Source organism: Cynocephalus volans, chromosome 2, assembly GCF_027409185.1.
Source record: "Cynocephalus volans isolate mCynVol1 chromosome 2, mCynVol1.pri, whole genome shotgun sequence".
In the NCBI taxonomy this organism is placed as follows: Eukaryota; Metazoa; Chordata; class Mammalia; order Dermoptera; family Cynocephalidae; genus Cynocephalus; species Cynocephalus volans.
In genome coordinates, this window is record NC_084461.1 from 187,773,779 (window position 1) to 187,786,304 (window position 12,526).

Consider the following 12,526-nt stretch of genomic DNA (forward strand, 5'->3'; position numbering starts at 1 on the left):
TTGCATTCAGGTAGCTCTTTATACATTAACACGACAGTGTGTATACACTGTCTCAATTTTTCCTCAAGATATCTTGGGTAACAGGGAGACTGAGGTTCAAAGGTTAAAGGCCTAGGGTCATACAACTTCCTAGGGACAGAATTGAGACTTACATTGGAGTCTCTTGACTCAATCCATGTGGAGGAATTCTCGCTTGTTTGTTTATTTAACCAGGTTACTCTGCTCTCTGACACACATAGATCAGTAGGAGAGGAAAACATATTTCCCTTTGGCTGAAAATTCAGCCACAGATCTTTGCAGGCGAAGCCCAAGTTTCTTGCAAAGGTAACATTAACTTGACAGCTGCAGCCCCATGCTGTCAGTATGGATTTTTGAAGCCACTGTATTGCCCTTCACTTTTAGGAAACTCTCTCCGGATCCTCCAGCGGCAGCAGCTGGGCAGGATGGCAAAGTCAGCCATGTCCTGGGAGGTGAAACGCCAAGTGGTATAGCACCTGTAGGCGCAGCGCCGCAGCCGGCTGTTGGTGGAATCTGTGTCCAGCTCCAGCAGGGGCTCCTGGTAGAGCAGGAGGAAATGCAGGATGCGTCTGGACAGGACAAGCTTCCTGAATGGCTCAGAGGTGGTGATGCAGGGCCCCGGCTTCTTTCGGCAGCAAAGCTCCTCTATGCATCTGTGGCTCTCAGGGAGCTGGGATGGGAGGCAACTTCCGCACTGGCACCAGCCTGGACTGTCTCTTGATCTAGGAGTCGCTTCTTCATTAAGCGGCTGCATCTCCTCTGGTTGACCAGGAATGGGGGGTGGGTCATGGAGAGACAGGGGCAGCTTGGACAAGTCCGAGAAATCCATCGGAGGTCTCTGAAAAATACGAGTTTCCAAACCTATCAGCAACTAGAACCATCAGCTAGAACATATGCCTGCCTTACAACTCAGCACTTCCACTCTTAGTTTCTTTAATTTCATTATTAACTTATACAATTACACTGAATATTACTTTAGTTATAGTAGCTATCGTTTATTAAATGTAGGTAGCAGGACCATGCTTGTGTTTTATAAGCATTGCCTCATTTAAGTCTTTGAAGAACCTCATGAGATATATATCCTTGTCTCCATTTTACAGATTTGGCAAGTGAAATTCAGAAAAGCCAGGCCTCAATTTAAATATCAGCTCTTGTTCTTACCACCCTATCAAGTAGCTTTCCTCCCAGGTGATTCTTTTATCACACCATGATATTCTACATTCTTCATAGAACTTTTCACCATCTGAAATGATCTGATTAATTTCTATTAATAAGATTAATAAGATGATGTACTTGATGATAGTTCTTCCATATAGAAGCAGGGACCTTGTCTGCTTTGTTTACTGCCATATCCCCAATACCTAGGACAGTGCCCAGGTCAGTGCCCACCACACAATAGACAGTATTTGTTGACTTATCCCCACTCTCCTTTCCTGCCAGCCTCCCTCTACTGGCAAATCCATTTGTTGCCCTGCAAAGGAAGTTGTCATAATTGCCATGTCTGTTCTTTGTGACATATACTTTCATTCACTGGATAAAAAAGGCCTGAGTCAAGTACATTAAAACTGAATAGTTCTTGTATACTCATAATAGCATTATTCACAATAGTCAAAAAGTGGAGACAACTCAGTGTCCATTGACTGATGAATGGATAAAAAAATTTTTACAATGGAATGTTATTCGACAATAAAAAGGAGTGAATACTGAAACATGCTACATCGTGGACAAACCTTGAAAACATTATGCTGAGAAAGAAGCCAGGCACAAAAGACCACATGCTACATGATTCCATTTAAAAGGAAATGTCCAGAATAGGTAAATCCATAGAGACAGAAAGTAGATTGGTGGTTGCCAGGCAATGGGGGAAGAGAGGCGTGGGGGTGACTGCTTTAATAGGTATGGGATTTCCTTTTGGGGTGACTAGACAGTTCTGGAAAGAGATAGTGGTGATGGTTGCACAGCATTGTGAATGTACTAAATGTCACTGAATTGTACACTTTAAAATGGTTTACAATGGTAAATTTTGTCATATTTGTTTTACTATATCCCCATGCATGCATGCATGTGCGCACACACACACACACACAAATAGTCATTTTATACCCAAACTCAGCAAGGACATTTTAAAAATGGAAAAATTTGGCTAGTCTCTCTCAAGAAGAAATGTAAAAATCCTCAATATCAATTTGAATACAGCAATAAATACAAAGAATAGTATATCACATTCAAATTCAGTTTATTTCAGGAATGCAAGGTTGGCTTAATATTTAAAAATTAATCAGTGTAATTCACCACATAACAGAAGGAAAAAGAAGAAAACTCACTGAGCATTTCAAAAGAAGCAGAAAAAACATTATTTTAAAATCGAATATCTGTTCATGATACAAATTCTTAGCAAAGTAGGAATAGAAAGGAATTTTCTTTTTTTTTTCTTTCCTTTTTTTTAAAAAGATGACCGGTAAGGGGATCTTAACCCTTGACTTGGTGTTGTCAGCACCACGCTCAGCCAGTGAGCAAACCGGCCATCCCTATATGGGATCTGAACCCGGGGCCTTGGTGTTATCAGCACCTCACTCTCCCAAGTGAGCCACAGGCCGGGCCGGCCCAGAAGGGAATTTTCTTAACCTGATAAAGCATTCTTAAGAAGTTACCACAAATACCATAATAAGTAGTTAAATATAAAAAGCTTTCTCCTTGAGATAAGGAATGAGACAAAACTGCCTGGTATTACCACTTCTGTTCAGTATTGTATTGGCAGTCCTAACCAGCATCGTAAACACCTAGAGCCGTGAGAGGGAGAAGGGCCCTGCCAACACCTTCATTTCAGACTTCTAGCTTCCAGAACTGTGGCAGAATAAATTTCTGTTGTTTTAAGCCATTTAGTTTGCAGTAATTCATCATGGCAGCCCTAGGAAACTAATGCAGTTAATGAAGATGCGCAGCAACCAGAACTGCTGGGGAGGGTGCCAGTTACAACCACCGCTTTGGAGCACTGTTTGTTAGTATCTACTGAAACTGAACATATGCCTGCCTTACAACTCAGCACTTCCACTCTTAGGTAATTACCCCCACAGAGTGCCATATGTTTACCATAGCAGCATTACTGGCATTAGCCCCAAACTGGAAACTACCCAATTGTCCATCAACAGCAGAAGGGATAAGTACCTTGGATGTTTATAAAATGGAAACTATATAATGATGGGAATGGAACTGCTGCTATATATGAATGTCGTGAGCAACTCTCACAAAAATAATGAGTGAAAGAAGCCAGACATTGAGTGTATACTGAGTACATACTATATGATTCAATTTTTTGTAAAATTCTGGAAGAGGTAAAATTAATCTTTTGATATAGGATAATGACTAATTTTAAGGGAAGGTAGTGATCAGATGGAGGTGCTGGTTACATGAGTACATTTATTTTGTTAAAATCCATCAGTTATGATTTGTACAAATTTCTAGAGTGTTTATATTTAATAGTAATTTTTTTTTTAAAAAAGACCAAATGTTTTAACTTACTGGGACTTTTTGGCCCTTGACATCTTGTAGACTTTTTCCAAGTAGCTGCTGGTCCACCATCCTAATGTGGGATTCATCCACAAAGGACACATACTTTAATGTCTAGGAAAAGAAGGTTAAAAGTTTATCCGTTTTTGTGTGGAATTACCAAGAATTGCCTATCTAAACATATCTAAAGGCAACTATTGTTCCAATTTACAAAATGACAAACTGTTGAATAAGCTAACCAAATACTCTTGCTAACTGAGAATAAATTATTTCTGTGTCTAAAGATAAATCAGAAATGGAATCCCATATGCCTTCACTTGTACACTCAGCATAACCACAGCTTACTGCCTAATGTTTTTAGGTCCCCCAAGCACTATATGAAATTCCTTTATTGTGTTCCCTCAATTTAGTTGCTCTAGATTGAATATCTCCAGAAAGTCATAATATTGCAACTTAAATTACTTATATATTCATTAAATTTCATCCCATTTGGGGCCATGAAATGGTAACTATTTTTAGTCGCAAAGATGAACTTTTATTTTAAACTGCAAATATATGTACAGTGGACAAAGAATTGTGCATTCAACTGTTGGGGAAAAAAAGGACAGTAATGTTCTTGGATAAGGGACAAAGAAATCCTCCTTGTTGTTTTTAAGTACAAGAGATTTCTGACTGGGGGAAATAATTGAGTTAAGTGCAGAGGACCTGCTTAGTAAGGTCCAAATTAATTAAAATACAGATGAAGCTAAAATTCCCCTGACTACTCCCCCACCCTAGGCTCCTTTCCAGAAGCAACCACTACTACTGCTTTTGTGTGTCCAATACCTTTTTGTATACATATATATACCTAGATACACATGTATGTGTGTGTGTATATGCTTGTATAGATTTTAAATGTACATGTAGAAAATATATAGAATTAGTTCATGTGTATAGTTTTTTAAAAATTTTATTTATTAATATTATATTTTGCATCCTAAGATGTGGAGCAGTTGGGGGGGGAGCGGGAGAGGGGAAAGGGAAAGGAAATAGGGTAGGAGGACTAAAAATGAGGGGGAATGTAGGGAAAGTGAAAGTAAATGGTCAGGATCCCTTAGATGTTCAGAATCTTGCTGAGCATTTGATGTAAATATAACTGTGCATGTGTGCCTAGGTGTTCCTGGGTTGTCTGACTTGCACTCAGGTATTTCTGGGTTATTGGACTTAAGTATAAAGGATGAACAGCTCTGATCCACAGGGCCCCCACCCCTAGGATGCCTGGCGCGGAGGGGGCGCTACTGCTGCTGGAGGCTGTTGCTGCAAGCTATTGCTGCCAGGGCCCCTGGGATGCCCTGGCAGGCTGCTGCTGCTGGAACTGCTAGAGGCTGCTGTAAGCTGCAGCTGCTGCTGAGGAAGTTGGGGACTGAGCTTGCATCGGAATGAAGCATGTCAACTCTGTCAATGCTCCCGGGATTTTTTCTAATTACCTGGCTCATGACCTATATTTGAGGGGTCTGTGACCCAGCCTGGCATGTGAGGGGTTTGTAACCCAGTCTGTACAATGGGTTTGAAGGGTTGGAGCCCTAGCCCGACAGGGAGCTTGGTTGAGGCCCATAGCATCCCCCTCATTCCAGCAGGGGAGACCAGGCAGGTTTGGGTGGCAGCTTGGTGGTCATTGCTGGGCTGGTTGAGGATGTCAGTGGGGCGTGGCTATGGCCGATGGCCCTCCCCTCTCCCTGGCTTGAGAGCCCAGAGGGCTTCCAGTTCTTCTAGATTTTATAGGTGTTCTTTGGGGAAGTGAGACCTTTACTAGTTAATATCAGACATTGTCTCTGATCTGTGGGTATTTTGTTTTTTCTTTCAGTTCTGTGTTGGGTTATTCGCTGTTTTCACCACATAAATTCTGCACTGGAACTAATTTGTTGTCCTTTGCTTACTTCTAAAATGGGGGAACTTCCTGTGGGGAGCAGCACTGGAGCCCTGTGATTGAGCTAAATTGCTGCTTTGTTGCGGATTCCCTGGGGAAGGCTTATTGTGCAGCTCAGATTTTAACTGTTGACCTTGTATGTACTTTCAGGTCCCGTGAAGTCCGGTACACCTGGATTGTGTGGAAACTCTGGTATGGGCCTGAGTCTTTTCAGCAAACTGCTCTCCCTGTTGTTCTATATTCCTGACCAGTCTCTACTGAGGATGCCTGCACTGATTGGGGGGCAGATCAGCTGTCCATGCTGTGCCCCAATGTTTCCCTGGTGGTCTGTCTCCCCCACCACCTGCACTCCAGACACTTCCTGTGGGGTGGGCCATGTGCCAGTCCCTTGTGCCAGTCCCTTGCGATGACTCACTGGCCTTTGAGTGGCTCCTTATTTCAACTGTTTGTGACCCTTCACTCTTATGTGGGTCCATGGGAATCCTGTTAGTGGTCTTGCTGGCCTGGGGGCCACCAAAGCCCTCTTCTCCCCTGCCACCTCCAAGAAACTTCATATGAAGGGCACAGCTGCAGCTTTTGCCAGCTTTCACTCCGTGAAGTCTTGAAGCAGCCGGGGCTTGAAATGGTGGGAGCGGTCCTTTCTTTCTGTCATTATGGCTTCTCCTGCCTTCATGAGCTCTGTAGGTCTCTCCTCTTCCCCTGAGCTCTAGTCTATGTGTATAGTTTTTTTAACCCATATATCATACCATACATATTGTTTTATAGTTTGCTTTTTTTCCTCTCAACAAAATGTTTTGGATATCTGCCCATGCCAGTACCTATAACTTAGTGGTTATTCCAGCTCTTCCACTTATTAGCTGTATGACTTTGGGCAAATTATTTAACCTTCCTGTGCCTTCAATTTCCTCATGGAAAGAGACAATAGTAGCACCTATATATAGGGCCGTTGTGAAGATTCAATGAGCTAATATGTATAAAGCACTTAGAAGTGCTGTATAAATGTTTGCTATTATTATTATCTACCTCATTCTTTTAAACTGGTGCCTGGTATTCCTTACTATGGAATTTATCATAGTTTCTTTCACCATTCACCTATTGGGAATTTGGATAGATGCTATTTCTTCACTGCTAATAACTGTTTAATAATTACTAATAATTTAATAAGCAATGCTGCAGTGAACATCTTGTTCACGTGTACTGCTTGGGTACTCATGAAGTTTTTCTGGGGCAGGTGTGGGGAAGTGGAAATGCCAGGCTGTAAAGTTTGTCCCGTTTAAATGTTATTAGTCACTGCCAAAATGTTCTCCAAAGTCATTATGTTATTTTTAATTTTGGCTGAACCAATGTAATAAATGACAAAATTGACAAGTCCTGGAACATTAAATGTGTCATCTCTTTATCTCCATTTTTGTTTCTATTTTTTCCTAAGGACAAGAGATTCATCTGAGAGATGATTGATTGGGATAGAGTCCAGAGACTTATCCATTATGGATTAAACCTGTTAAATTTTTGCACATTTCTTGGTGATCTAATGGAATCTCCAGGTGTTTTGGCATCCTACAAACACAGCATGCCTTACCGGCTTTGGCTCTATGATGGACTCGCACTTCTTCCTGTAATAGTATTCATTGACTGCACAGGGTTCACAGCACTTGCAGCAGGGATAGATAAGGGATCGACAGCAGGTACTTGAATAAGTGTTGATGAGAAAGTCAATGAACACAGTGGCCTACGGAAGACCAAAACAAACACCATATTTGCAAAAACCTCTTTTTGCTAAATCATTTTCATAAAGTGTGGGAAAGAGAATCTCTTACCAAACCAAAGTAGGAGAGGGTTGAGCCGATGTACACAATCAACTGGATAATGTCAAATTTTCCTCCCTGAAAACAGAGTGGGGAAGTTTACTCGGTTGAAAGTCAGAGCAGCATTCTTTTGCTTTAACATGGAATTGTTGGTTCTAGAAGGGAAGTGGAGCCTAGTGCTGTCATTTTGATAGATGCATTCAAGTGCTCACTGCAGCAGGGATGGCAGACACGGAAACTAGGACTCTTATTTGTACTGTTTCTGCTGTCCAGGGTGAGCTTGGACCCGTGAATGTTTTAAACAACCAAGCACTGGGACCCGCACATTAAGGGGCGAACCATTGAAGGTTTGTTGTTTTTCCATGAATGGTGAAGATTTCAGACAAACTTTCTCTAGAAATGGTTTGAGATTACTTCGGAAGCAGAAGGAAGGAATGTCTGCAGAAACACTTCCCTTGGCTATCCTTGTGGTTTTTATTCTCAATGGTCTTTCCATCCCCTCAGCTGTATCTCACTGATTCTTGTGCAGCTTATCACCATGTTACATAAAGAATATGTTGTTAAACAAGGTGTCGTGGGCATCTGTCGATTTCTGCATGCCTGATATCCCCTCCTTCCTTCTTCTGGCAGCATCACCCCAATTTTCTTTTGGAGAACCATTTCTCTTTATATTCAGTCCAGGTAGTTTGGTGGGGGGGGGGGCTGACCCTCTCCTCTGGCCCATGGGCTGGGTCAGGGCTGGTCTAAGACCAGCCATTGAGAGTATGGCATGACCCTGATCACAGTGATTAGTTCTGCAGTGGGCATGTGGCCCTTATTAGGCCAATCAAAGCCAATGGCATCTGCCTGAGGCCTTTGATGAAACTTCTGGCAAAGAGGTATTCTCTTTTCATTGAGGTTACTAAGCTGATAAGGTATAAGGAGCAGCCTGACACCACCATGTAGAGATGGCTAGCCTGAGAATGATGCCAAAACAGAGAACAGATGTAAGAGATGGAGGGAGACAGATTCCTGATGATGATGTTTGAACGCCTGGATTCAGCCATGCCTGAAGCCTGAAAATTACTCCAGGACTTTTTAGTTATGTTACCCTCCACCCCATAAAAAAAGACTTTTTCCCCCCTAAGCCAATTTGGGTTGGATTCTGTTACTTACAAACTATTTTGAAGAGGTATTTCTCCCTTTTTTTTAAGCATCAGAGTATTTTTGAGGTTGAATATTATAATTTTTTTCCCTTCCCATTTTCGTACTTGTCAATGACTTATTTGTGGACAGGACTGCAAGGACATTTCTTCCTCCTCTCTTATCCCACATGCAAAATACACAGTGCCAGCTAATGACTATGACCAAAAACATCCACTCCTTGGAGACACTACAATAATAATTAGGACCCAATCATAGGATGGAGGTGCCTGGGGCTGGGAGGAAAGACTCACAGTGCCAAAAACCAGAATGTCAAAACGGATCCCAAAGACTTTTATCAGAGTTCGTTTTTCAATGTTGTTTTCCTTATAGTACTTGGCAAATCTGTAGGAGAAAAGGGATCCATATTTATAAAGATCTCTTTGAAAGTACTTGTATTTTATGAAAAGAAAAACCGAAGTCTTCCTTGTCCATCTTTAGCTCTACTACAGTTGGACAGGTGATGTGGAGAAGTGGCCCTTTGGTTCCAGGCCGTCAGAGAGTGATTCATGGGTAATCGTGATTCATCGGTAACCATGAATCACTCTCTGACAGCCTGGAACCAAAGGGCCACTTCCCCATGTCACCCCCTCTACTTCCATCATCATAGAGTGATAGGAAATCGGCTTTTAGTTTGAGATTAAAATGAGCAATTTTTAACCATCGATAAGCAGAGAAGTTTTAAAAAGTAGTATCAAATCAATTTGATTATTCCTTAAGAGAGAAAAATAGGTTTAGCTTCTAGAGCAAAGTGTGTGTGTGCATGTGTGTGTGTGTGAATCTTAGATACTAATTGCTGGATTGGGGACAGGGACACCTCAGCAATCTGTTTTAACTGTATTTTCTTAGATTCTGTATTCTTCTATTTGACAATCATTAATCATGCATGTTTTTCCATGCAGGGCCAAACTAAAGGCTAAAGTTTTTGCATCTCCCCTGCACTCCAGCTTTTGTGAGTGTGTGAAAACCACATTACAAACCCTCCAACAAATCCCGAGTCCATACCCCCAACCACCTCCTTGATCTAACTCACACACCAAGCCAATATTTCTCCTGCCACAAATCACTCGGAATCAGGTAGGGCCAGGACCAGACAACTAGAAACCACCCCTATATAGCACAGAGCCCACTGCTTTGATTCACACTAGCCAACTCTAAGCTGTTTCCCAGCCCTGCCTTGCCTTTGCCATGGAAAACACAATAAAGCTTCTGGGCTGTACTTTCCTCTCGCTTCCACCTTCTGACCAAACTGGTGCTTCTCCCTGTGGCCCTGCATGGTGTGATGTGCCACCATCTCTTGGGAAATACACATAATCAATTCTTTCAGTGGCATTGGCCTCTCTGTGTCATCACTTAGTCATCTTTATAAATTAAGACCCAGGTGCAATTCACAATCACCCCAAATATGCGACCCTTACCAGTGCTGCAGTCAAGGAAAGTGTTATGTTTTATTTTTTCTGAATAATTAGGAAGGCCTAAGCCACATGCTTCATGCAAACTTTATATCTGTCCCTCTCATCAGCTTTTTCTGGTTGTTTTTAGATAAGGGTATATATTTTCTCTCTGAGTTATTAATTCACTATCTATTTACAGGTGTTGGGAGAGAAGAAAACAACGCAGATGCTCTGCCAAAACATAGCATAGAAACTATGAAATTCTTTTACTAAAAAACTCTCAGAATCTGACATTGAGATCGGTTAGATATTCTCAGATACCTCAGTGCCTGTTTCTGGGGTTTCAATTTCTTTACTTCTGATTATTCCCATTCCAATACAGTTCATTCTTCTGCTATATTGATTGATTTGTTTTTAAATGTACAAGCTAACATCTTTCACCACTCCATGCTCCAGGGTTGGGGTTATCTCCCTGTGCAACTTGATTTGCCTGGGAAGGTTAACATTGTACAGTATTTGAATGTCTGCTTTCAGGGTCTTGCTACAGTGGTTATTAAACTGAGGGGAAGAATCACTTGGGGGGAGTGTGTTTAAAAGTCAGACTCCTGGGCCACCCCAAAGATTGGTTTCAGAAGGTTCTAGATGTTTCTCGGAATCTGTATTTCCAGTAAAGTTCCCATGTGATTATGATGCAGGTGGGGGAGGGGCTATGTTCTGTGAAACATTGGGCCCTGGACAGGATGTTTCTTGCATACTGCGATGGGTTGAATCGTGGCCCCCCAAAGAAATGTCCAAGCATGTAATCGCCAGTACCTGTGAATTTGACCTTATTTGGAAATAGGGTCTTGCAGATGTAATTAAGTTAAGGATCTTAACATGAGATCATCCTGGATTTAGAGTAGTCCATAAACCCAATGATTGGTGTCCTTATAAAGGAGAGGGAGATTTAAGACATAGAGATACAGGGGAAAAGGCCATTTGAAGATGGAGACAGAGATTGGAGTGATGCGTCCACAAGCCAAGGAATGCCTGGAGCCACCAGAAGCTGGAGGAGGCCAGGGAGGATCCTCCCCTGGAGCTTTCAGAGGGAGAGTGGCCCTATAGACACCTTGATTTTGGACTTCTGGCCTCCAGAACTGTGACAGAATGAATTTCTGTTGTTTTAACCACCAAGTTTGTATTAATTTTTTATGGCAGCCACAGGAAACTAATACACACATGTACTCGTCGTGGACCTGAGTGGTGCATCGTACATTCTGTGCCCCTACTTTACACAGGTTATGAATAAAAAACTGAATCACATGTTCACTGAATAAGGACATTTTTGCCATGGATCTTTTGTAAAGGACAAAATTCTGTAATGTGATCAACTTCTTCAACTTTCTATGTTTTAGAAAGCTATATTTTCTCACATACTTTATTTAACCTGTAATTTCTTTCTCTTTCGTGTGGCTATTTGAAAATAAGTTGTCCATTTACCCATCAGATCCCAACAGTTTATTTTTGACCAAGATTTCCTCTGGTGCTCATTCCAGACAACAAATGCTCTAACACTTTGTTCTAAAAGAATATTCACATCATAACCACCTCAGGTCTTCAGAAAGCTCAGATCTCTCCAGGAGCATATGTTCTTAGGCTTAGCTCAACGACTCAAAGGATATCTGATTGGTACATTGCCCTGCATGCTTCTGCCAACTTCTAAAAACACAGCCTGGAAGGGCAGTCAGGGGACTACTGATCCTTTCCTCTCTTCTTGCTAATGGCCATAAGCCCATTCAGCACAGCAGCAGGGGACAATCAAAGTTACCTAAACTAGGAGCTGGTTTCAGGGTCCTGGATGAAACTCCATCTACTCAGAGGAAGCAAAAAACATCAACCATCCTTTATATCTAGGGTTTCAAACTCAAATGCCAGGCATAGAACAGAAATAAGTGATGACAGATTGAGTGTAAGGCAATAAGGAGGGGTGGGGACAGTGACAATCCAAAAAACACATCCCTTTCTATAAGGGACCACTGATGTTCAACTCCAGCCAATGGCTGCCAGGTGGGATATGGACCCAGGGTTGTTAAAAAGTTTGATTTTTTTCAAATAGTTTAATTTTTTTTTAAGAGAATCAGGAAGTCCAGATTTTTATGTAGAATGTCTCAAGCTTTAAAACATTGTGAGGCCTAAACAAATAAACAAAAATATCAGCACAGTTAAGGGCCTCCTGCTAGGTGATGAGGCTGCTTTGAGTAGAATATAAATAGACCCATTTGCTTGAGCAGACCCCTCCAGAAGTCAGCAAGAATGCTAGTAGGAGGGTCAGGAAGTGGTGAGGGGTGTGTGTGTGTATGTGCACGTGCACTCCTGTGTGCACGTGCATGTACAGATTAAGTAGACACTTTATTTTAGTCATTCCCCCAGGAGCTAGCAACCTGGGTGTAGAGACAAAATATAGTCAGGTGAAACATCTAAGAAGAAAGTACATTTGAGGTGCTAGATGATATAGTCTAGATCAGTACTTCTCAAACTTTAGTACGTACACGAATCTCCCAGGGATCTTGTTAAAGTGCAGAGTTTGATTCAGTAAGTCAAGGGTGGGGCCTGAGGTTCTGTATCTTAACCCTTGACTTGGTGTTGTCAGCACCACGCTCAGCCAGTGAGCGAACCGGCCATCCCTAAATGGGATCCGAACCCGGGGCCTTGGTGTTATCAGCACCGCACTCTCC

The 12,526-nt window shown here is 42.0% G+C and overlaps 1 protein-coding gene across 1 annotated transcript in view; it reads right to left on the reverse strand.

The window, feature by feature from the left end:
• Positions 1 to 358: 358 nt before the first annotated feature.
• P2RX7 (purinergic receptor P2X 7) overlaps positions 359 to 12,526 on the reverse strand; it is a 43,992-nt gene continuing 31,824 nt past the window's right edge. The window contains exons 9-13 of the mRNA XM_063087534.1: positions 8,673 to 8,763; positions 7,249 to 7,314; positions 7,011 to 7,160; positions 3,538 to 3,639; positions 359 to 856 (exon numbers count right to left, since the gene is read on the reverse strand). Of these exons, the coding sequence (XP_062943604.1) occupies positions 359 to 856; positions 3,538 to 3,639; positions 7,011 to 7,160; positions 7,249 to 7,314; positions 8,673 to 8,763 (907 nt within the window). The remainder of the gene's footprint in view (positions 857 to 3,537; positions 3,640 to 7,010; positions 7,161 to 7,248; positions 7,315 to 8,672; positions 8,764 to 12,526) is intronic.